At 54.9% G+C, this 22,052-nt stretch overlaps 9 protein-coding genes across 9 annotated transcripts; 3 read left to right on the top strand and 6 right to left on the bottom strand.

Annotated features, from left to right (window-relative positions):
• Positions 1–94: 94 nt before the first annotated feature.
• Positions 95–1,926, top strand: CMQ_6075 (benzoate 4-monooxygenase cytochrome p450; the record flags this gene model as incomplete). The annotated part of the gene is made up of 3 exons (XM_014315140.1): positions 95–122; positions 178–1,657; positions 1,719–1,926. The coding sequence occupies 3 exons, from the start codon at positions 95–97 to the stop codon at positions 1,924–1,926; spliced, it is 1,716 nt and encodes a 571-aa protein (XP_014170615.1).
• Positions 1,927–2,081: 155 nt separating this feature from the next.
• CMQ_6248 (c6 zinc finger domain containing protein) lies at positions 2,082–4,616 on the bottom strand (the record flags this gene model as incomplete). The annotated part of the gene is made up of 2 exons (XM_014315313.1): positions 2,082–4,359; positions 4,447–4,616. The coding sequence occupies 2 exons, from the start codon at positions 4,614–4,616 to the stop codon at positions 2,082–2,084; spliced, it is 2,448 nt and encodes an 815-aa protein (XP_014170788.1).
• Positions 4,617–4,964: 348 nt separating this feature from the next.
• On the bottom strand, positions 4,965–5,420 carry CMQ_6129 (L-psp endoribonuclease family protein; the record flags this gene model as incomplete). The annotated part of the gene is made up of 1 exon (XM_014315194.1): positions 4,965–5,420. The coding sequence occupies one exon, from the start codon at positions 5,418–5,420 to the stop codon at positions 4,965–4,967; it is 456 nt and encodes a 151-aa protein (XP_014170669.1).
• Positions 5,421–5,745: 325 nt separating this feature from the next.
• CMQ_6135 (homoserine O-acetyltransferase) lies at positions 5,746–6,762 on the top strand (the record flags this gene model as incomplete). Its single annotated transcript, XM_014315200.1, has 1 exon — positions 5,746–6,762. One exon carries the CDS (start codon positions 5,746–5,748, stop codon positions 6,760–6,762), a length of 1,017 nt encoding a protein of 338 aa, XP_014170675.1.
• A 75-nt stretch (positions 6,763–6,837) lies between these two features.
• On the bottom strand, positions 6,838–8,604 carry CMQ_6196 (amidase; the record flags this gene model as incomplete). Its single annotated transcript, XM_014315261.1, has 2 exons — positions 6,838–8,506; positions 8,573–8,604. 2 exons carry the CDS (start codon positions 8,602–8,604, stop codon positions 6,838–6,840), a joined length of 1,701 nt encoding a protein of 566 aa, XP_014170736.1.
• Positions 8,605–8,755: 151 nt separating this feature from the next.
• On the bottom strand, positions 8,756–9,830 carry CMQ_6446 (7-alpha-hydroxysteroid dehydrogenase; the record flags this gene model as incomplete). The annotated part of the gene is made up of 4 exons (XM_014315511.1): positions 8,756–8,824; positions 8,887–9,023; positions 9,084–9,684; positions 9,735–9,830. 4 exons carry the CDS (start codon positions 9,828–9,830, stop codon positions 8,756–8,758), a joined length of 903 nt encoding a protein of 300 aa, XP_014170986.1.
• A 422-nt stretch (positions 9,831–10,252) lies between these two features.
• On the bottom strand, positions 10,253–11,914 carry CMQ_6276 (phenylacetate 2-hydroxylase; the record flags this gene model as incomplete). Its single annotated transcript, XM_014315341.1, has 1 exon — positions 10,253–11,914. The coding sequence occupies one exon, from the start codon at positions 11,912–11,914 to the stop codon at positions 10,253–10,255; it is 1,662 nt and encodes a 553-aa protein (XP_014170816.1).
• A 480-nt stretch (positions 11,915–12,394) lies between these two features.
• CMQ_6459 (short chain dehydrogenase reductase) lies at positions 12,395–13,212 on the top strand (the record flags this gene model as incomplete). Its single annotated transcript, XM_014315524.1, has 2 exons — positions 12,395–13,060; positions 13,126–13,212. 2 exons carry the CDS (start codon positions 12,395–12,397, stop codon positions 13,210–13,212), a joined length of 753 nt encoding a protein of 250 aa, XP_014170999.1.
• Positions 13,213–14,882: 1,670 nt separating this feature from the next.
• Positions 14,883–17,022, bottom strand: CMQ_6350 (arachidonate 8-lipoxygenase; the record flags this gene model as incomplete). The annotated part of the gene is made up of 5 exons (XM_014315415.1): positions 14,883–15,065; positions 15,370–15,765; positions 15,824–15,861; positions 15,923–16,511; positions 16,579–17,022. The coding sequence occupies 5 exons, from the start codon at positions 17,020–17,022 to the stop codon at positions 14,883–14,885; spliced, it is 1,650 nt and encodes a 549-aa protein (XP_014170890.1).
• Positions 17,023–22,052: the final 5,030 nt, after the last annotated feature.

The following is a 22,052-nucleotide window of genomic DNA, read 5'->3' on the forward strand; positions in this document are numbered from 1 at the left end:
CGCAATGGTGCTCTGCTGGTGCATCTTCTGTCTCTGCACAGTACTCCGTACTTTCTGCAGCTGCTTGTGCAGACGACTAGAGGACCAGACAAACATGGCCATCCAAACGGTCGCTTATGCAGGTATGAGTCCCAACTAAACCAACTTACAGAGCCGCCTGCAGTCTGACAAGCGCAGGAGTCCTGGCGGCTGCAGACCACGCGGCGGCCGTGCTGAGCCTGGCAGGCCTGTCTGTGGTGCTGCTGGCCATTCTGGTGTACGGGCCGCTGTGGGTGTCGCCTCTGGCGTGCGTTCCGGGCCCGAAGCTGTTTGCGCTCTCGCGCTGGCGCCTGGCTCTGGAGGACTACCGTGGCTCGCGTACGCGATGCATCCGGGCGCTGCACCTGTCTTACGGCTCTGCTGTGCGGATAGGACCAGCCGAGGTCTCGTTTGCGTCGCTGGCGGCGCTGCGTGCCATCTACGGCGCTGGCTCTGGCTTTGAGCGCACCACCTTCTACCGCATGTTTGACGTCTACGGCCGCCAGAACCTGTTCACGTTTGCGCCCGTGCGCCAGCACGCCGCCCGCAAGAAGCTCGTCGCCCATGCCTACTCCAAGACGGCCGTGCTGCGGCAGGACGGCGCTGCCGTTCCGCTGATCGCCCGCAACGTGCGCTCCTTCTTGGCCCTGCTCGAGCAGCGTGTCCTCGCCGGCGAGCCCGACGAGATCTTCCGCAGCCTGCACTGGTTCAGCCTCGACAGCATCACCGGCTTTCTCTACGGCACCGATCGCCACGGCAGCACCGACGCCCTGCGCGGCAACGAGGCCCACCGACGCCTCCTCGACGATATCCTCAACCCGGAGCGCCGTCGCCTCAGCTGGTTCGCCGTCCACCTGCGCGCCTACACCGCCTGGCTGTACTCCCGCACCGGCCTGCTCGATCGCCTCATCGTCGCCCTCGGCCTGCTGCCCATGTCCCGGCCTGCCACCTACACCGCCATCCGTGCCCACGCCCTCGCCTCCTGGCTCGGCTACGAGGCCGACGTGGGTGCCGGCAGGACCGTCTTGCCCGATGGTGCCACGGATGCCTCCATCATGCAGCGGCTGCACCACCACAGCCAGGCCGGCGCCAAAGCCGGTGCTCGCAGCTCGCTGGATGGTCTCGACATCGCCTCCGAGCTGGCCGATCACTTCCTGGCCGGTATCGACACCACTAGCGACGCCAGCATGTTTGCCATCTGGGCTCTGTCACGGCCAGAACACGCTCACTACCAGGCCCGCCTCCAGGCCGAGCTGGCTGCCCTCGACTACGGATGTGGTGTCAGTGAAGACGGCCAGATTGCCGCTCTGGACGAGCACGGAAACCCGACAGCAGATGCGGCTGACCGGTTGCCCTTCCTCGACGCCGTGTTGCGAGAGACGCTGCGCCTCTATGCACCGCTTCCGGCGTCTGAACCTCGCGTCATGCCGACTACCGACGTCGTCATCGACGGTGTTCACATTCCCGCCGGCACTGTCGTCAGTATGGATCCCTACACGCTTCACCGCAATCCGGCCGTCTTCCAGGACCCGCTGGCCTTCCGTCCCGAACGCTGGCTCGGTGAGTTTGGTGACGTCTCCGAGATGCGCCGCTGGTTCTGGGCCTTCTCCAGCGGTGGCCGCATGTGCATAGGCATGCAGTAAGTAGCCACAGGCCGAAGAGGGGAGAGAGAGACGTGTGATAATGCTGACTAATCACAGTCTCGCCATAGCTGAGATGACCATGTTGTTGTCTGCAATCTACCGGAAATACTCGACAAAGCTGCACGCACGCCAGGAGGGCGTCAGCCCTGGAATCACCAGCCGCTTCGAGGTGTTCAGTGACAGTACGCTGTCCAAGGTCTCGGTGAGTGGAACCTCTGCCTCTTTTGTCTTTAGCTCTCTTTCCCTGATCGTGACAGGAACATGAATGTTGGATCACATTTGAAAAGGTCGGCACCAGGAAAAGACAGCAATAGAACTGAGTGAAAATTGATCTATATCGCTGGACAAACTATATGAAATCTAGAACTTGGTGTGGTCAAGAGTACGTGCAAACGATGCTACACAGAATAATCACGTGACTCAGGCGTTGTCCTTGACGTCGCGGTACCGCTTGCAGATCTCGGCAATCATGCCACGAATCTTGCGGGCGGCAGAAAACTTGACGCTGAGGGTGCCGAAGAGCTCGATGGCGAGCTCGAGGTCGTCGATGGCGCGGGTTTCGCGCAGCACGCAGGCCAGACTGTCGGGTTGGGCGGTGGTGGCGTAGATGAGCGAGAGGGTGGCGGTGAAGAGGGAGAGGAAGTTGAGCCAGTTGTAGGCGAAGCGACGCTGCTGGTGCAGGTTGTAGGCGTGGCGGACAGCCATGGCGGCGGCGCTCTCGAGGATCTTGACCCGCTTGGCATCCATGACGGGGAAGAGCGGCGAAGGCCGGTAGATGGAGGCGAGGTGGGTGTAGTAGTTGAAGTCGTACCAGGTACTGCTCAGATGGGGCACCCGGCTATCGACGTCGGGCAGCGGGAAGGGCATGTTGCGGCGCCAGTCGATGAGCTCCTGGTGCAGGGCCGTCAGGACGGACTCGCGCTGGGCGGCCGACAGCTGCAGCTGGGCAGCCTGACGGCTGGCCGAGGACGAGTAGACCTGGCGGGCAATGCGGCTGGCGATCTGGCGCAGGGCCAGAATGTGCAGCGGAACGCACATGATCGACGGCTGCAGCTGGCTCTGCGGCAGGATCTGCTCGGGCGTGATACAGTCGTCGTCGACGGCGGCAAACGGGGTCACGTCAATGTCGTCGTCGTGCAGCGCAAACGGCCGACCGAGCGCGATCGACACGACTCGGTCCATCATGTAGATGGAGAAGAAGATGCGCTTGCGTCGTTCGGCCACGTCGACTGGCAGCTTCTCGTATGTGGCTGCCGTGTGCAGGCCCAGTCCGAGGGCCACGCGCGCCGACATGCCGACGAGAAACCAGGTGTTGGGCCCGAGCTGGTTGAAGAAGGAGTACGACACCTGCAGCGTCAACACCTCGAGCGCGGCCATCTCGTCCAGCGCTAGGGCCTGCTCCGAGTACTGCAGCGCCTTGTTGTAGTACAGCATCGGCTCCGACTCCTCCGTCAGCGAGACGGACGAGAAGGCGGTCGCCCCGATCGCCAACACCATCCAGATGCGGAAGAGCGAGAGCGCCGGCAACGTGGCCGCGGCCGCCTGCGGATCCTCGCGCATCAGCTGCAGCGTCGCCATGAACTCACTGCGCACGATGATTGGGTAGAGCGTGTTGGAGTGCGCAAAGTAAAAGTCCACCAGCACGCCGATGTGCGCGTCGTCACCGATGCCGCCAGCCACCGTCGTGGGCGGCCAGCTGAGCCCGCTGAGAGCCGCGCTGGGCTCGATGATGTCGGTCAGGAACACATCTCCGAAGAGGAGCGGGTACACCGAGATACTCTCGCCGAGGCTGTGCAGCACGGACGAGTTGAAGAGGTCGGACGGCGAGTCGAAGTCGACCAGCTGCGGGTCGCTGCCGCAGACGAGGTCGCCGACCGATCCGTTCTCGCCGCTCATGGCTGTGGTCGTCTGGGTGCCATTGCCGCCGGCAGCCACGGCGCCGGTGCCCATGCCTGCCGTCGGCTCGCTGCTAAAGACAAAGTCGGCCTTGTCGGGCGTCAGCCGGCAGAGGATCATCTGGGTCAGCTTGGCAAAGGAGACGCCCGAGGACGAGCCGACGTGACGCTCGGCGGCAGCCTCGAGCGAGAGTGACTTGAGCTCCTGAGCAAACGACGGTGACTGACCGGCCGGCGGCGGTGGTGGTGGTGGTGGACCCATGCCGGGGGGCGAGCCGCGGTAGGTTTGCGGGGGTGTGGGCACGTGACTTGAGGGTGAGTTCGCGGTGTGCGATGTGTGCGAGTGGGCGTGGGAGCGAGGCCGGCGGCGCAACTGCGGGCTGGCCGGCCCGGGGCCGTAGGGCGACTGCTGCGGCATCTGCAGCTGAGGCTGGGATTGCGGACGCATCATGGAGGCCGGTTCGTCGGTAATGCTGGCCATGGACGAGCCACCGGCCATGGTGATCTCATCATCGGGTCGGCCGGTGCTGCTGGGCGGCGGGGGTCCCAAGAACATGTCACAGGCATCAGCGTCGTTCTGCGCAAGCTCGACCGCGTCGGAGACGGCGGCGTTGGGCAGCGAGGACGACAGGGCCGTCTGACACTGTTGAAGATCTCGATCTCGATCCGGGTCCAGGTCCTGGTCCGGGCCTCGTCCCTGCAACGACGACGGCTCGGACTGGCCGGCCTGCTGGGGGGTGGATGAGGCTGTGGATATATGCTGTTCCAGCACCTGCACGCGGGCTTCCAACGTGCGGACGTATCTGATAGAAGAGCAGAAAGAAGAAAAAGTCAGCCCATGGCGCTCTGGCCGGTCTGCCGGTCGGCTCGTCGGCTCGTCCGCTGCTCACGCTATCGGGTACGACGCCGTCGTCTGGCTCTCATTGTCCAGGAAGCTGCAGCGCACGCGGGCCAGCTGGCAGTTCTTGCAGGCCGGCAGCACGCGGTCGCATCGCTTCTTGCGCTTGTGGCATCGGGCACACGAGGTGCGGGCCTCTGGCGAGAAGGACGAGGCCGACATCGTGACTCGTCGTCAGCACGCTGATGGACCAGCAGACAGGACAGAAAAAGGCGGGGGGTGGTGGGGAGTCTGTGCAATTTGAGCGCGTCTGGCTGGGCGGCACCGTCGAGATAACCGGTCCTGCAGGGATTTGCTAATGGGCAGTCCTGAGTGGCCGACGCACGGTCTTTATCGTCAGCTGCAGGACGCGGGGCGCTGATTGGACAGGGAGTACGACACGTGACGGAAAAGCAGTCATGAATGTACGCATTAGGTAATATTACGTAAGCCACGAAGCACAGATGGAAGATAAGATTTCTGTTCTTATTGTGTTCTTTTTTGTTTCTTTGTCCGAGCTCTGACACATGTTTACATCTCGACGACGGCGACGGCCTTGACCTCGACGACCATGCGCGGGTCCGGCAGCTCGTTGATGCCGATGGTGGCGCGAGCCGGGGCGACAGAGCGGGTGGGGAAGACCTTGTTCCACTCCTCGTTCATGCCGGCGTAGTCGCGCTTCATGTTGACGACGTAGACGACGGTGTCGATGAGGTTCTGGACGCCACCCTTGCCGCCGGTGGCAGCCTTGACGACGGCATCGATGTTCTCGAGCACAGCGGCGGTCTGCTTGCGCACGTCCAGCGTCAATGAGCCGTCCGCATTTTCGGTCACGCCGGGCCACGTGCCATCCGGCTTGACGCAGGCCGTGCCGGCAATGTAGATGGTGCGGTGGGTGCCGGTGGGCGAGAGGCGGGCGTTGGCAAAGATGCTGGCCGGCTCGGGGCCGCTGGGGTTGACAATGTACGCTTCGCCGTTGGGGGCCATTTTGACGGATGGATGTGGTGAGTAGAGGGTGTGTAGGGTGGTTGTAGTGTGTAGGGAAGTAGTGGTAGAGTGAGAACTGCAGTGTTTCGGTTCTGATCTTGTTGGCTTGTTACAAATAGGGCGACAGAAAGGTCCGTCTATCTGGCAGCATCGCTATGTCCGCACAATGCGGCGTCGGTCTTTCCGATTGTCGGCCGTCTGCAGATACGAAAAGGCGCCAAGGAGAGAGCGGAGCTGTCTGGAGCAGGCAGCCAGCCAGCCAGCCAGCCAGCCAGCCAGCGAGTCCGTCTGCAAGCGAGGCAGCAAACCAGCCAACAACGACACCATGGCTGAGGCGCGATACCACTTGATCCGGGACTTTGTCTTCCAGGACGGCACGGTGCTGCCGTCGGTCTCGGTGGCGTACCGGGACAGCGATCCATCGGGGACGCGGACCAAGACAGCGCTGGTGGTGACGCACTTCCGGGGCCGTCTGCCGACGGTGTGCACGTTCTCGTCAGGGCCTCTGACGGCGCTACGTGAGCACCGGGTGATCACGGTGGCGCTGTTCGGCAACGGCGAGTCGGCCGGGCCGTCAAATACGCCGGGCTTTCCGCAGGCGACAGCCGAGTACCGCGACTGCGTGCGGGCACAGCACGACCTGCTGGTGGCCCTGGGTGTGGCCGAGCTCGACGTCGTCATCGGCTTCTCGATGGGTGGCCAGACGGCCTATCACTGGGCGCTGATGCACCCGCAGATGGTCCGACACATTGTCGTGATCTGCTCATCGGCCCGCACCAGCCGCCACAACCACCAGTTCCTCGAAGGTCCACGGGCCGCGCTCGAGAACGCGGCCGACTACGTGCCCATGACGCAGCGCCAGGTCGATACGCCGCCGTGTCGCCGCGGACTGCACGCCTTTGGCAAGGCCTACTCGGCCTGGCTCGCTAGCGCCGACTGGTTCGACCAGGAACTCTACCGCGCACTTGGCTTCGACAGCCTCGCCGCCTGGGACCACGTCTTCACCGGCGCCAACTACGATGGATGGGACCCTGATGACCTGCTCACGCAGCTCGGCATCTGGCAGCGCGGCGATGTCACCGTGCTCGCGGACCCCGTCGACGGCCGGCCCCCGTCACTGCAGGACACCCTGGCCCGCATCCAAACGCCCGTGCTGCTGCTGCCCAGCCGCAGCGACCAGTACTTCCGCTGGGAGGCGGCCGAGCGCGAGTCCCGCTGGCTGCCCCGGGCTACCCTCCAGGTCATCCCGTCGGTCTGGGGACACATGGCTGGCATCGGAGCCAACCCAGTGGACGCGCAGTTTATAGACCAGCAGATCATGGCTTTTCTGGCGGAGAAATAGCGTACACTATGCTGTTTGTGTATGTTCATGTTCATGTTCCAATGCTATTTTGTGTATAGAATGTATTACGTAATCTCAATCGCAAGTAGTCCCCAGCTTCGCCCGTCCCCTCTCGAACAGGGCGGCAGCCAGGATGAGCTGGTCGTCCTCGAAGCGGCGGCCGACAAGCTGCATGCCTACAGGCAGGGGAACGTCTGGGCGGGCGGCGTGGGCAGCGAATCCACAAGGCACGTTGAGGGCGGGATGGCCGGTGACGTTGAACGGGCTGGTGTTGTTGGTGGTGCCGACGGCGTAAGCCATTTTATCGCGGACGGACATGTGGGCGAGGTCGAGTGGCAGCGGCTTGGCGACATCGGGAGCGCAAGGAGTGACGAGCACGTCGACAGTGGCGAGAGCATCGTCATAGGCAGCGCGCAGGGCGAAGACGAGGCGGTGGGCCTTGGCCTCGAGGCCTGGTGGCAGGAGGCGCTGAGAGGCAGCCTGGCTGAGCAGGATGTTGACCGCGGCCGGGTTATTGGCATGCAGGTGATCGTAGGTGGCCTGGTCGGCCGGCCAGCGAGCAGGAGTCGGGTGGATGTGTGGCGAGAGGTACGACAGATGGCCAGAGCAGCGACCCTGCAGCAGCCAGGTCGCCATGGACGGACGGGTGGCCGCATTCCAGATGACGGCACCGTCTGCGTGCATGGGCACAGACACGTCGACGACCTCGGCGCCAGCCGCGGCAAAGCTGGACCGGGCCGCCTTCAAGACAGTGTCGCGGACAGCATCGGTGAGGCCAGGCACCTCGAAGCCCTGGCGGAGGATGCCGACACGGAGAGGCTTGGCGGGTACAGCGGCCGTGGATGTGCGAAAGGCAGCCAGCAGGTCACCGTATGGCTTCACGTGCTCGCGCAGGGGCGACTCTGGCGTCATTCGGGGGTCCAAGCCATCGTAGCCGGCCATGACTTGAAGCAGCGCGGCGATGTCCTCGAGCGAGCCAGCCAACGGGCCCAGATGGTCGATCATCGGCGACATGGACGCTGCTCCAGTGTAGGGCACCAGCCCAAACGTCGGCTTGAGCCCGTAGATGCCGTTGTAGGACGCCGGGATGCGCACAGAGCCGGCCTGATCGGTGCCGATGGCCAGCGGTACCGTCGTCGTGGCAGTCGCGTCCCCCAGAAGAGAATGCGCCGCCACCAGAGCGGCCGATCCGCTGCTGCTCCCGCCGGCCGTGTGCCCGTGCAGCCGTGGGTTGTGCACCGGTCCGCTGTAGGACGTGTAGGACAGCGGCGACGCACACCAGGCCTCACACGTCGAGGTGCCGCGCACGACCACCCCGGCAGCCAGCAGCCGGACGACGGCGGTGGCGTCTACGGGCGCCAGGTCCCAGCGGCCATCGTCGGCAAAGAGAAAGGGCGACGTGCCGATGGTGGTCGGCAGACCGGCCACGGCGATGTTGTCCTTCACGGCCAGCGAGCGGCCCTGCAGCCGGACATTGGAGGCGGCTGTCGTCGGCGCCGCAATCGCGCACCGGTGGCTCCACGCATTGAACGGGTTCTCTTCGACCAGAGGAACGGAAAAGGCTCGGTCGGCCGGCTGTGGCATCAGCGACGGCGGCGTGTAGTCGGGCCCGTCATCTACCTTGGCCATCACGGCCAGAAAGGACTTGAGCACTGCCCGGTAGTCGTCCTGGTCCTGCTGGGGCGCATCGTGCACACCTACGGCTGCCAGCAGGCCGGCATAGTCCGCGTCGGTGAGCGTCGGCCTGGCAGAAGACAGATTAGACTGGGAGCAGTGGGAAAACACAAGGCAGCCACAGGGACAGACGTACTCGACAGCGCCGGGGATCACTACAATGGACATTTCGGAATCAAGTGCTGTGCATGGGAAAGGACCAGCAAAGGTGTGCCCTGCCTACGGCTGCTGTCTGGTTTATGGCTGGAGATTGGACGGGCGGAAAGGCCGATGACAGATAGCCGATGGAATTCATGAACCGCTACTCCGTACTTCTACGCTATTCCTGCCCATTGGCCACCAGGACCCGCCCGCCATCAATGCACAGGTTGATGCCGTCAATGTATGCCTGGGATGTGTCAGCAGACGTGCCTTGGCAGCTGTGTGCAGGAGAGGACAAGAGAAACGTACGCCTGCACGGCTGGCGAGATAGAGCACTGCGCCGGCAATGTCTTCTTCGTTGCCGGCCCGTTTCGCCGGCACCTTGTCGAAGAGGTTGCTGAAGATGTTGCCCTCGGCCCCGACCGGGTTCATGTTGCTGGGCACGACTAGAGCAGCATGTCAGCATCCAGACACGACGACCACGGCATGCACCCGAACCGACTCACATCCCGGGTTGATCCCGGCCACCCGAACGTAGAAGCGGCCGAACTTGGCCGCCAGCAGCCGCACCAGATGGTCTGTCGCCGCCTTGCTGGACGCGTAGCTCGTCAGGTCCACGTTGGTCACGTTGTGCATGCTGGCGCACGAGCTGGTGATGACGATGACGCCGCGGCCATCGCTGCGCCCGGTGCGCCCGTTGCCAAGGTCACGTGCCGCCGCCGCCGCCAGAAGCGGCAGTAGGGCCACCGACAAGAAGTAGTGCGCCGTCGTGTTGACGGCAAACGTGTCGGCCCAATCGCCGTGACGCGACGACCACATGGATGCCTGCAGTTCGGCCAGCGGCGCCGTCAGCACGTCGCAGGCCGTCGGAGGGTCCCGTCGGATGCCCGCGTTCGAGATCAACATGTCCACGTGCTGCTCCAGCCCGCTGATGTGTGCTGCCAGGCCGGCGATCGCCTCCTTGCTCGACACGTCGCAGCCGTAGCCCAGCGCGGAGCCGCCGCTGCCACACGTCTCCGCCAGTGCGTTCAGCTCCGCCACCCGCGCCGCGATGGGCTCCGACGGCAGTGCTACCAGGTATACCTTGGCCCCGTTCGTCACCAGGCCCTGGCCGTGTCAGCTGTCGGCTCTCTCGTCTCTCTTCGCCTGTTACTCACCTTGCAGATCATCAGCCCCAGCCCGCTGCTGCCACCCGTCACCACGGCCACGTGCCCCTTCACCCCAAACAAACTCTCGGTCGTGAGTGAGGCCATGATGCTGTAATCGTCGTCCTGTGATGTGCAAAGTCTGCCGATGCCTCCTCGCGTTCCGTCTTTGCAGTCGCGACCTTGCAGCTTTAGACCCACGATTGCTCCGCTGTCGGCTTGGTCGGATAGGCCGACCGGCTGTGGTCAATCAGCTTCGCTCCGATGCCACTTATGTAGGAGCGATTAGCATCGCTTCTAGCGCCCGATGCACTGATAGGAGTCTCGGCACTATGTCTGCTTGCATCGCAAGTACTCCGTACTCCGTACAGGCGATAAGCCCTACGAGCCGCACACGGACCACTTGCAGTGTTGGAGTTTCTTCAACTTCACTTCAGTCTCGTCATAAATTTTACTCGTTTTTATTGATGACTAATATTTGGTTCTGTATCCCCACAATTTCCCATCTAATGCACACATCCACTCTCCCTCTACTCCTTGTAGTGCTCCTTCGTCCGCTCCTCGGCCGCAAAGAGGCACTCGTCCAGGGCAGCCGCGTCGCGCGGGATCAGCTTGACCTTGAAGTAGCGCGGGATGGCCACCAGGGCGGTCTTGAACTGGTTGTACTCGACGTAGTCGGTGTTGGGCGGCGCCTCCTCGCTGGCCACGATCTTGTAGGACGACAGCAGGCGGACGAGGGCGGTGTAGAGCAGGCGGCTGGCGATGAACTGGCCCGAGCACGAGCGCGAGCCGGTACCGAACGAGAGGTGGCCGAGCCCGTCGATCTCGGCCTCTTTGGGCGGGTTGATGCTGGAGAGCCAGCGCTCGGGGTTGAACTTGTGCGCCTCAGCACCGAAACGGGTGCTGTCATGGTTGCCGGCCTGGGCGTTGATCAGGATCATGGTCTTGGGCGGGATCACCGCGCCGTTCCAGTGCACCTCGGTGACGGTCTTGCGCGGCAGGCTCATGGAGCTGACGGTGTAGAACCGACCGGCCTCCTTGATGATCGCGTTGATGTACGGAATCTTCTCCTCCGTGTAGCTGCTGGCCCAGGCGTCGCGCACATCGGGGTAGTACCGCCGGATGTCGGCATACGCGCGGTCCTGCCAGGCCTGGCCCTCAGGCGTGGCCAGCGAGCCGATGCAGGACGTCAGCGTGCCCGGAATGGTCTCGAAGCCGCCCGAGACGAGCGACAGGCAGATGGACGAGACCTCGACCCCGTTCAGCTTCGTCTCCTGGTCCTTGAGGATGGCAGCCGAGATGCACGGCTTGTCCGTGCCCTCCTTGATCATCGCGCGCACCTTGTCCAGCAGCAGGTTGAGGTAGGCGTCGCGCCGGTCGCGCAGCTCTTTCGACCGCGCGTTCTTCTCGTTGTTGGGAAAATACCGCATGATCGGCACGTAGTCCTGGTAGTTCTCAGACGCGCTGCGCAGCAGCGAGATAGCCGACCCGACCGTCAGAATCTCGCGCAGCAGCTCGTCGTACACCGCGTCCATGCGGATGCCGTAGCAGAGCGTCAGCGTCGTGTTGAGCGCATACCGCTGGATATACGGCCGCACGTCCACCTCGATCGTGCCGTTGCCGCTGTCGCGCTTCATGTCCCGTAGAATGCAGTAGCTCTCGAGGTCGAACATGGGATAGTAGTTGCGCAGAGCCGGCCGGCCCAGAGCCGTGCCCGCCGCCTTGCGCTTCTTCTTGCATGACTCGTCCCATGGTGACGACCCGATCGTGAAGCCCTGCGTGCTGCTGATCACGCCGTGGAACGTGTACAGCTTCGGCCGGTCGATCACCGCGTTCTGGTTGCCCAGCAGCATCTTCTTGCAGTCGTCAAACGAGTTCACCACCACTGCCCGCGTGTTGCCCAGCTTGATCTGGAAGACCGAGTGTCCGTACTGCTTCCACCACTTCTCGCACGTCGTCGCGTGGTCCTCGCCCAGCTTCAGCAGGTGCCCAAACACCGGCACCGCCCCCGGAATCTCCGGCATGCCCTTGATGTGCGGCACATCCGTCGCGTACATCACGTTGTACAGCACGTACGTCAGCACCACCACTGCCACCGCCGTCGCAATTGTGCTGGCCTGCTCATGCTCCTGGAACTGCGTCCAGTAGTTCTTCAACAGGCTCACGGAGAGCGTGTCGAACTTGGCGTCCATCGTGGGCGGGGTGATAAGAGATCAAGGCGGGGAAGAAGAGAGGAGATAATCAAGGAAGACGACTGAGCTGTCGACTTGCAAAAGACAGAGTCGGCTGGCTGCAGACTTATAAGTTGGAAGGAAAGAAAGCAGGGTCTGTTCCGTTCCGCCCAGTCGATTGGCTACTTGGCTGCTCTTGGTCTGGAAGAAGCAAGTTCAAGTCGACCAGAAGTAGTCATCCTGTCCATTCATATCTCTTTTTTTACAAAGAGCCTTTCGCCGCTGTCCGCCGGCCAGTCAGGCCATTCCTGCGAGCAGGCGGGAGCCCCGACCGGTACCGTAGCTCCAGATAAGCGCGCCCGGTCGGTATCTCCGCCACAGTTTGCGCACTGTTCGGACACTGCTTTTCGCCCGACATAAACCGATAAGTGGCTAGACATTACGAGACGCACGTCTGTCGGGACCGTCAGCATACCAACGAGCCCCTCACACAGCAACATCATGTCGTCCTCTACAGAGCTGGTCGTCCTCGTCACGGCCGGGTCAGCAGGACTGGGTGCCGCGGCCGCGCGACTGTTTGCGCGCAACGGCTACCATGTGATTGTCAACTATGCGAACAACAAGGCGCGGGCAGACGCGCTGCTGGCCGAGCTCAACGGCACCGACGGCCAGAAGACGCACGTTGCCATCCAGGCGGACCTGACGTCGCGCACAGCCGTCGAGCGGCTGGCTCGAGAGGCACAGGCGGCCTTTGGCCGTCTGGACGTCGTCTTCTCCAACGGTGGCTGGACTGAGTTCCGCGACACCACCCGGCTCAGCGACAACGTCTTTGATGAGGACTGGGACCGCGCGTTTGTCATGAACGTCAAGTCGCACATCTGGCTGCTGCACGCCGCCGAAGCAGCCCTGGCCGAGCACGAGGGCGCCTTCATCACGACCGCGTCCATGGCCGGTGTCAGCGGCATGGGCAGCTCGTTGGCCTACGCAGCCTGCAAGGCCGCCCAGATCCATATGATCAAGGGGCTGGCCTGCATGGTCGGGCCCAACATTCGCGTCAACACGGTGTCGCCGTCGATGTTGGAGACCGAGTGGGCCGAGCGCTTCTCGCCAGCCCAGAAGAAGGGCTTGCTCGAGAAGAGCAAGCTGAATCGCTTCGTCACAGTAAATGTAGGTGTCTTTACTTTGCTGTGCCCGATCATGTGCGAGCACGTGCCATGGACTAACAGGTACAGGACGTGGCCGACCAGGTCTTGGGACTGGCTAGAAACAGGAGCATGACAGGGGTTAACGTGATATTAGACGCCGGCATCGGCTTGTAGTATGGGTATCAATACGAGTAGTGGTTAGAGGAATAAGTGTTTCTACAGAATAAACATAGGTTAAAAAATAAGAGTCCACATCCGGTTACCTCTAAAGGCCACAGAAGTAGGCTGATTAGTGTATTTTAGTTGATTGGCTAGAGATCGATGCAGCCCTAAAAAGTATACAACCCGATTTCCACCAGGATTATGGTTCTGGAGACCTTTTTTGCCCTATTTTAAAGTAAGCTTTACGGAGTACAATGACGTCCAGTCTTTAAAAAACGGTGGCAGAGCTACTTGCAGCCAATTGAGCCGGTAAAATATGCAGGCTGGGGTAAGAACACCTAAAGAAGGTGCGGAGAACCTGTACTAATGCGAGTAGCGTTTGGAGTCGTTTTCATTGAAGCCTTTCGGTTGCAAGGGTTACGAGCTTGGCTTGACACAAGATTATGGCTGGATAAAGCCTTTGTTCTGTGGTACCAGACACTGAGTATGTAAGAATTTCGCGTATTGCGCCACGATGCAATTACTAAGGCTGGTGTTGCAATGCATTGTACAGATGAGCACTTTAACCGCTTTGAAGGACAAAGCAGCGTCCCAGGTCTTGTAAAACAGGCTCGCGGAACTGTTCTGGAGCTAGGACCTGCCATTGGAAATCAGCTTGTACGATTTGATACAACCAAGGTAGACCGCATCTACGGCGTTGAACCGAACTCCTTTTTCTTTCCTGATCTCAAGGCCAGGATTGCCGACTCCCATCTACAAGACAAATACACAATCGTACCTTGCGGAATACAGGATACTGATATCCTCGAGGATAACGGTATTGTCGCTGAGCACGTCGACACGATTGTGAGCATACAGGTCCTCTGCTCCGTCCCAAATCCGGAAGCAGTTGCCAGAGGCTTGTACAAGCTCCTGAAACCTGGGGGCAAGCATATTTTCTGGGAGCACCATCACAGCCATGACCGCCTTACAAGCATTATTCAGAGCAAGTCTAATGGTTTTTGTGGCCAAAAAGATTAGAATACTTGGACTAATAGCTAACTTGAATAACAGGTGCTTGGAACCCTGCTTGGCGCTTTGCGGTTGGAGGCTGCAATCTCAACCGAAATATGCTTCACATACTGAAACAGGCCGGCGACTGGGTCAATTTTTCGACGATCGAGGGCGATGAGGAGGAATGGAGCATTCTGCCTCACATTTGGGGAGAGTTGATCAAGAGCAGTTGAAAGCTTAGTGCCATGGCGACCCGGCATTTTTATTTTGGGAAGCGAAACAGTCTCGGCAGAGCACATTGGCGCCAGCCGACTGGGAGGCTACGGAAACACTACTTACTGAGAAGCTAGCTATACTATTAAGATTTTGTCCTTTATGACTGCCTGCAAGTACATGGATAGAGGATATAGCCTCCGAAAGCGACAGCAAAGGAAGCCGAGAAGCAGTGCTTACACAGTGCATACGCTGCGACTGTGTGAACCGGGGAACACGATCGAGACGCGTACATGACTGAAAATCCCGAATGACAGCTTAACTGTCAGGGGCATTCAGGGCCGAGTCCAGAAATGTGTGTATTGTTCTCTAATTTATGTGCCGACACTAATAGAATGAGACTATCAACCCCAAAAGTGATAACGTTGCTGAAAACAAGAGACCTTTGGTTGCCGGGTTTATGAAGATCTGACGGTCTAGATAGTAATCGAGAAAGGAGCCACGTTCGGATCCAAGGCCTTCCATATAAAAGGCATGCCCTGGCTAAGGCCATTTTCATCAAAGCCCCTGGCCTGAAGTTGACTGCTGAACTTCTTCATTTTCATCATAAACACGTCATTTGCAGCTCGTGTTTCCTCATTCATCAGAGCCAGCATGGACTGGTCGTCAAACATGTGAATAAGACTGCGCTTTGTTCCCACAAAAGTCGGTCGTGAAAAGAGTGAGACGACGATTAGCTGTTCAATTACCTTCTCAAGCGGAGGCAGAAAATCTACAATGTTGGTATTGTTGCGCTTCTCTGTCGGTAACGCGCTGTAGAGAGATGTTGGGCTAATTGGCAAAGTACTGGAGACCTGCAAAAGCTCGTTGGTGTTTACGGCATGATGAGCCGAGGATACTAAGTGAGCCTTGACACAATCAGTTCATCAAGTCATCCTGTGAAGTGCTTCCGTGTGGTCTTACCACATGCGTGAGAACATCCACGAGAGAGTCGATAGTCTTGATCTCTGATGGAAAGTCGATAACTTGTGCATCGCCCATGCACTCAGCCACCCAAGCTTGAATCTCCGCATCTGCAGCAACTTGACCGTTCGAGGAGTAGTATGATTTGACGAAGGAAGACATGAACTGTCGAGTAGCGGTGTATACGATACGTGCATCCTCATGGAATGGGAAGTGTTCAATAGGTGGCCCTTGACAGGGACCGATGAGTCCGCGGGACTTGAGATCGGTCTCAAAGTAGTTTGACTGGAAGCGCCCTGCCTTGCTGCTATATAGACGGTTTGTATAATTGTTCGCTTCTGAGCCCGTGAAGGGGAAAACGAGATCAACGGCCCCACCAGAGAAGAACAAGAACCCCTGTTCGAAAATGCGATTAGTATCAATTTCAACCCCAGCACTGAAATTAGTTTCGAACCTCGGCAAGAAGGGGCAAAGAGTACGCCTCGTATGTGACTGAAGGAAGTTGCGTCAGCAGCTGCAGCTTCACCGTTGACCGAAGATGGAGGTAGCTCACGTCGGTTCAGGACAGCAAAGAGCGGATGTTCCCGGCTGAGTGTACGGATTGCCGCAGCCCACACAATTTGCATGACAAAGTGTGTTGCGGCAAGATGGTTCCATTGTGAGAACCAGAAGTCGTTCACATTGAACATGATCTTTGCCAGCAGCCAGTCATTGGTGCTATCGAGTGGTGTGTATACCAAGTTCGAACCGACATTAGTGCGGATCGCCAGGGGGAGAAATTTACCCGAGGAAGCATCAATGTAAAAGTATGCTTCACAGGCGGCAGAGTAACGGCCGGTAGACTCTAGACCCAACTGGTCCCGATAGTCGGCGTAGAACAGCCGGCCTTCTAGATAAAGCTGTTCTATGCTCATACCAGTGATTGCGTTGGTGATACTGTCATCGACTGCGAACGGGAGACTTTCTGACCCGAAGCGTAGTCTCCGGACTTGGTATGGGCTACTCGATAAACGCTGCATCGAGAACAGAAGATCCTGCGTGTAATTTGTCAAAATGCCCAAGTCAGTTCCATTGGGCAACGAGTTGAGCCATTCTCCGGTGTAAAGCTTGACGTAGTCCTCTAACGTTTGCAGGCCACTATACTATCGACGTTGTCAGTGTTCGGCCACCAGAGGGGTGTCTCGTTTTGTTCAGCCCGGGTGAACTCACGTTGGCGGCGTCCGTAATGGCCTGCTTGCCATCAGCCTTAGCTGCCAAGAGCGGAAGCGTTATATCCGTTGTCATGTTTGCCACATCCAGAGCATTTTTCGCAACACCAAGTTCTCCACCCGGATACAGTGGTCCACCTGTACTGAGCGTCGTGTATATGAAATTTTCCCGGACGGTGTGGAGGGCCTCCGCCCTGGCTGTCGAGTTCGCGGATTGTTGTGTAATGCGATAGGGCTCATCAACCAGCGGGCTCAGTAATTGCTTAAGAAGAAGAGCTCCATTTTCTGACGCAACGGGAATGCTTTTTTCAAAGTTTTCCACCAACGTGTTCAACATAACATCGACAAAATCAGTGGCAGAACGGCGATGCTCTTTTGTCGACAACGGAACAGCTGAGGCCGAAGCAACGACGGCCTGCAAGAGAAGTAATACCCAGAAGGCCATAATGTCGGGCCACAACAATTTTCAACGCTTGCTCGCCGGGGATGGTCCACCACCGACCAAGCATTGCGACCTCTGTCCATCCCCTTCTTATATATGGCCCGTAGTCTGGTGAAACGGGGCACGAATAATCCTTCGCGGAAGCTGAACTCAGCTGCTGGTGGGTCTAAGGATTATCCCAATGGACCCTGCAGGAGCGCAAATTATCACAAAAAATCCCACACGTGCTACTCGAATCGTGCCACCTATACTAGCATAGTCTACACATCTCGCACAAAGCCGGTCAAAATCCAATTCCGGCCAAATGCAAGGGAGGCGGACTTCTCGTCCTAGGCCCTCTTCTGACTGTTGTGCCCACTAGGATCGCGAACTTGATTGAGTAACTACTTCCTTCGTCCCAATATTGGACAACTGTTCAGGCTATTTCCGGTTTGCGACAGTGTTGGCAGCAAGGCCCAATCGTATGCACTCATGATGCAAGCCACATTTCTTATTTTGGCCGGATATACGGAGGCGTTCATTATACCCTGCCCTCTCTTTTTTCTTGTATTTCAGTTGGGTATCTTTCGTAGACGGCTCACATAAATTTGCGTGTTTGTGACTATCCCTACTCTTACCTGCAAGCAACGTATAAAGTGTCTTCCTTTCCAGGCATATGCCATAAATGACAAAATTTGTGGACCTGGGGGGGGTTTATCGGGTTGCACCTTACGTATGTCGGCTTAGCTTAACAAATCCTACGTCGTATGGAGTACCGAGTACACTTCCCTCTCCGTAGGATCGGAATTTCAGGGCTGACACTGCAATTAGATTGGCACTTGCTTGCAGTATCCACCGACTCCTTCAACCTAGTCTACTCCGTACTCCGCTCATGTATACTACTAGGTCTTACGGAGTATGTTCTACGTCATATGAAACAGCCCTGTATCGTATTACTCGTTGGCTGTTGGCCTTGGGTGATTTTCACGACCCTGAAACTATTTATGAGTACGTCCACTCAGGTGGAGATTATGTGTTTTACAGAACGCCATTTTAATGATGTAAAACAGCCATATGCAATTATCGTGTGAAAAGCGATATATGTGGGTCTACGGAGAATAAGAAATATCAATGGACTGTTGAAGATTGCTGACTGGTTGCGAATATGGTTTGAAAACGCTCCGATACAAAGCGGGAGAGGAGAAGAGTGAGCGGAGAGGTGACATAGGAAAGACAGACTGGCAAGTCTGTATGGGTTGTTTGATGCGTTAAGTGCTGTACATTATGCTGGTACATTGTTTTCGCTATCGGCTGAAAACAGCTTCGGATTTAAATTGCTAGGCACAATACATGAATAATTTTTTAAAAAGGATTTGTCAACTACAACACGACATTGAACGCTTCAATTCTTGGGGTTGTTGCACCCGAAGAGGCTGTAAGAGTATCGAAGGCCAGGATTGATATAAATTCAATGGAGGTGCTTTAAATTCTGAAGCGCAGCCTGGCGCCCCTCCCACTAAGTGATTGCGATTAGTTGGGCTTGTTGAACAAGCCTTTGCCTCCCGAGGGCCTTAGCCCCCTCTTATATTGGGCTATTTGAGGGCAACAGTCTGTGTGCACGGATGACTAAGGTTTCCCCCCCCCCCCCGAGCGATAAGGATTTGGCCGGACAAATAAACGTAATTAACTGTTGCACGTGACCTTGTGGGTCACGGTGCAGACTTTTCACTGCCGCAGTGCATCCACTAGCTTTAGCTTCCTTTTAAAAAAAAAATCCCATGCTTTTCTTCCTAGAGGTCATGAGCCCTCTTAATCCGCATTTGTTTTTCATCAAAAGCATCATAATTTTAACTTCATAAGCTTCTCCGACATCGTCGGCTTCGTTGAAGCTTTTTCCCGGTCATTTTGGCCAGAAATTACCTCATTTGTGCCCTTTTTGCCCATTTGCGGCAACCTGCAGCTTTGTTTTACATCCTTGCATCCTTTTATTTAGAGCCTCTTTTAAGCGTTATTTATTACCTATTAGTCTTTCTTATCGCTAACCTTCTCTAGGCAGCGTCTTCTTGCTGTGCAGGATTATTTCCTTTAACTATTTTAATTAAAAACGTCTAGACTTTAGTCTAAGGCGAAGATTATTTTCTTTCACCCATTTTTTACCACCTTTTATTAGTAAGGCTGTTCTTTTTAGTGATTATTATTGTAAGGGGGTGGTGTGCAATGCGTGGTCACGAAGGCTTAACCTGTTTGTACTGTTGTATTAAGACTTCAACTTAACGAACTATAGGAGACTGGTAGGCGAAGGCCTGCCAGCTAATATATACGTGGCTGGAAGATGCGGTGTAGCGCAAACCCAGTGGGGGCGTGGCACAGCTAAGTGGCTGTGCTAGTCCCGTGCAACGTGTCAAGATAGTTCGTTAAGTCCGTCGCTTGGTAAGCGACTGGTTGCCGAACCGGTGCGTAGGGACGCGTGTGTAGAATACCCTTACAATTATAGAGTACACTACTTCTCTAGGGTCGGTAATGCACCTCCCTATGCTAGATAATACTGATTTTAGCCTTTAGAATAACTCTTCTATCGATCTTAAATCAACTTAATGTAGAGGACTTTATTTAAGGGCTAGTGCCACTACTAGTCGTAGTAACCGACGTTCTTAACGTTAAAACAAATAACTTTAAGGTAGCTTATAAGACTTAGAGACTTTGTTAAAACGTAGTAAAGAACTATATCGCTGTTACTATAGATTATATAAAGCATACGCTGCGCATATTCGGCTACTAGCTAAGGGCTCTTCCTTATATTGATTACCTAACCGTCTATGCCTGTTTTTATAAGATAAGCGAAGTCGTTCTTACTAACTTTAATGTTGAATTTGTAGAGCTAAAGATGTTGTCTTTTAATACCCTTACATCCTACCTTAACAGGTTTGCAGACCTAGCGTAGCAACTATTAGTTACGCTATATATAGTTATAAAGGCCTATAAGCATAGTATTCTATATAGCTAATTCGAGTCTACCTTCCCGATTTGCGTTGCTTAGTAAAAGCTAAACTTGCAGAATTAGCGTCTTAAGTATGCCGCTTTGCTTTGTAAATTGTCTGCGCTTTATTGCTAGATAAAGCTTATAAAGACCTTAATGTTAATAGTAAGCGTTAATTAGCAACGTAAAGGATAGAATAATAATAACGGTAGTAGCTTTAGCTATTATAATAATAATAATAATAATAATAATAGAAGGAAAAAGCTAACTTTATAAAAGCTTTTTACATAACGTTAGTCTTGTTTTTAGACACGTTTTCTTATACACTTTATATATAACTGCTGTTGTTTTTAGCACTCTTCCTAGTAAAGCTTTTATTATATATACTCTTTTTATTATTTAAATAGTAAAGCTAGCTATTTTTAGCTTTACCTAAAGCTTTATAGAAACTTTAGTTAAAATTAGTTATCTTTAATAGTAGTAGTTAAGGCTAGCATAAATATCTTTAATAATAATACTAGCATTAGCACTAACCTTTCTAGCGCTTTGTTTAGTAAACCTATTAAAGAGCTTCTTTACCTTAGTTTTAGTAGTATCTCTTTTTTTACTACTACTTTTACGCTTAGAATGTTAGTTATAAATAAGATTATACTTAACTTTAAAGCTTTATACTATACCTTTAATTTAGCCTACTAGTTTACTTAGATTTATAAGCTTAATAACTTAATTTATAACTTTACTATAGCTAGAGTTTTTATTACTACTAAATAGGGCAGTCTTATTACCTTTTAATGCTTTTAAAAGAACAGTTTAGTTTTATATATTACGCTTAAATTTATACTTTTTACTCTTTTTGCGCTATATAACCTTCTCTCTGCTAACTCTTTACTTAAGAAGGGTATTTATTATAATACATTTAATAGCGCTAATATACTAGTTAGTAATAATCGCTTAGTTAAGTACACTATACTAACTAACAAATATAATGTAAATTAGTTAACCCTTGTACTTAATATAATAACGCTTTTTATAGCCTATTCTATAGCTACTATTAACTATTACGCTATATATAAAAGACTTCTTTATACCTCTTATAACGTTATTAAATTAGCTTATTACTAGGCTAGCATTACTCTTTTTAGCCGCTATAATACATACTATAAAACCTATTATTTAGCTAAGTCTACTAAGATTATTAATTACCGCTCTCTTATAAAGCTAACTACGCCTAGTTAGCTTATTTAAATAGATATAATTAAAGTCGAACCTAGGTATATAGGTTTTTACTATTTACTTTATTTTATTAATGTCTTTTTAAGTTATTACTAGCTTAGCTTTATAACTTCTAAGGCTAATATCTATAATGCTTTTTATTGCTTTATAGCTTACTTTAAGACGTAGGCTAGCTTAAAAATTTAAGCAATTAAGTATAACAAAGGCATAAAGTTTTAGCTTATAGCTTAGCTTTTTTAGACTTCTATAAAGGGTTAGTATATAATGCGTAGTTATAAAGGCTTAACCGGTTTATACTATTGTATTAAGACTTTTTATACTATTGTATTAAGACTTTAACTTAATAAACTATAGAAGACTAGTAAGTAAAGGCCTGCTAGCTAATATATACATAGCTAGAAGATGCGGTGTAGCGCAACCCCTAGTAAGGCGTAGCATAGCTAAGTAGCTATGCTAGTCCTATACAACGTATTAAGATAATTCGTTAAGTCCGTCGCTTAGTAAGCAACTAGTTGCCGAACCGGTGCGTAGGGACGCGTATATAGAATACCCTTACACTATCCCCCTTCTTCTTAGGTAACGCCCCTATTAGCCTAAAGGTGTATACGCGGTAGCTACTTGCTTATTAAAAAGCCTCCTCTTATAAAGTTAGGAAAAAGAGTTGAGCGCTCTAGGTTATTAGCTATCGCCGAGCGGTCGCGGACCGCTTGCTTATGCGACTGCATTTAGGTAACGTAGAAGCGTATACGTACTACTTAGTCTATAGCGGCAGTAAACGCTGGATCCTGCCTAATGCATAGGTTGTTCTATTTGTTAGAGCTCCCTAGGAGGCGTGCAGCTTAGA

The sequence above is a fragment of the Grosmannia clavigera genome (genome assembly GCF_000143105.1).
Source record: "Grosmannia clavigera kw1407 unplaced genomic scaffold GCSC_167, whole genome shotgun sequence".
Classification (NCBI taxonomy): domain Eukaryota; kingdom Fungi; phylum Ascomycota; class Sordariomycetes; order Ophiostomatales; family Ophiostomataceae; genus Leptographium; species Leptographium clavigerum.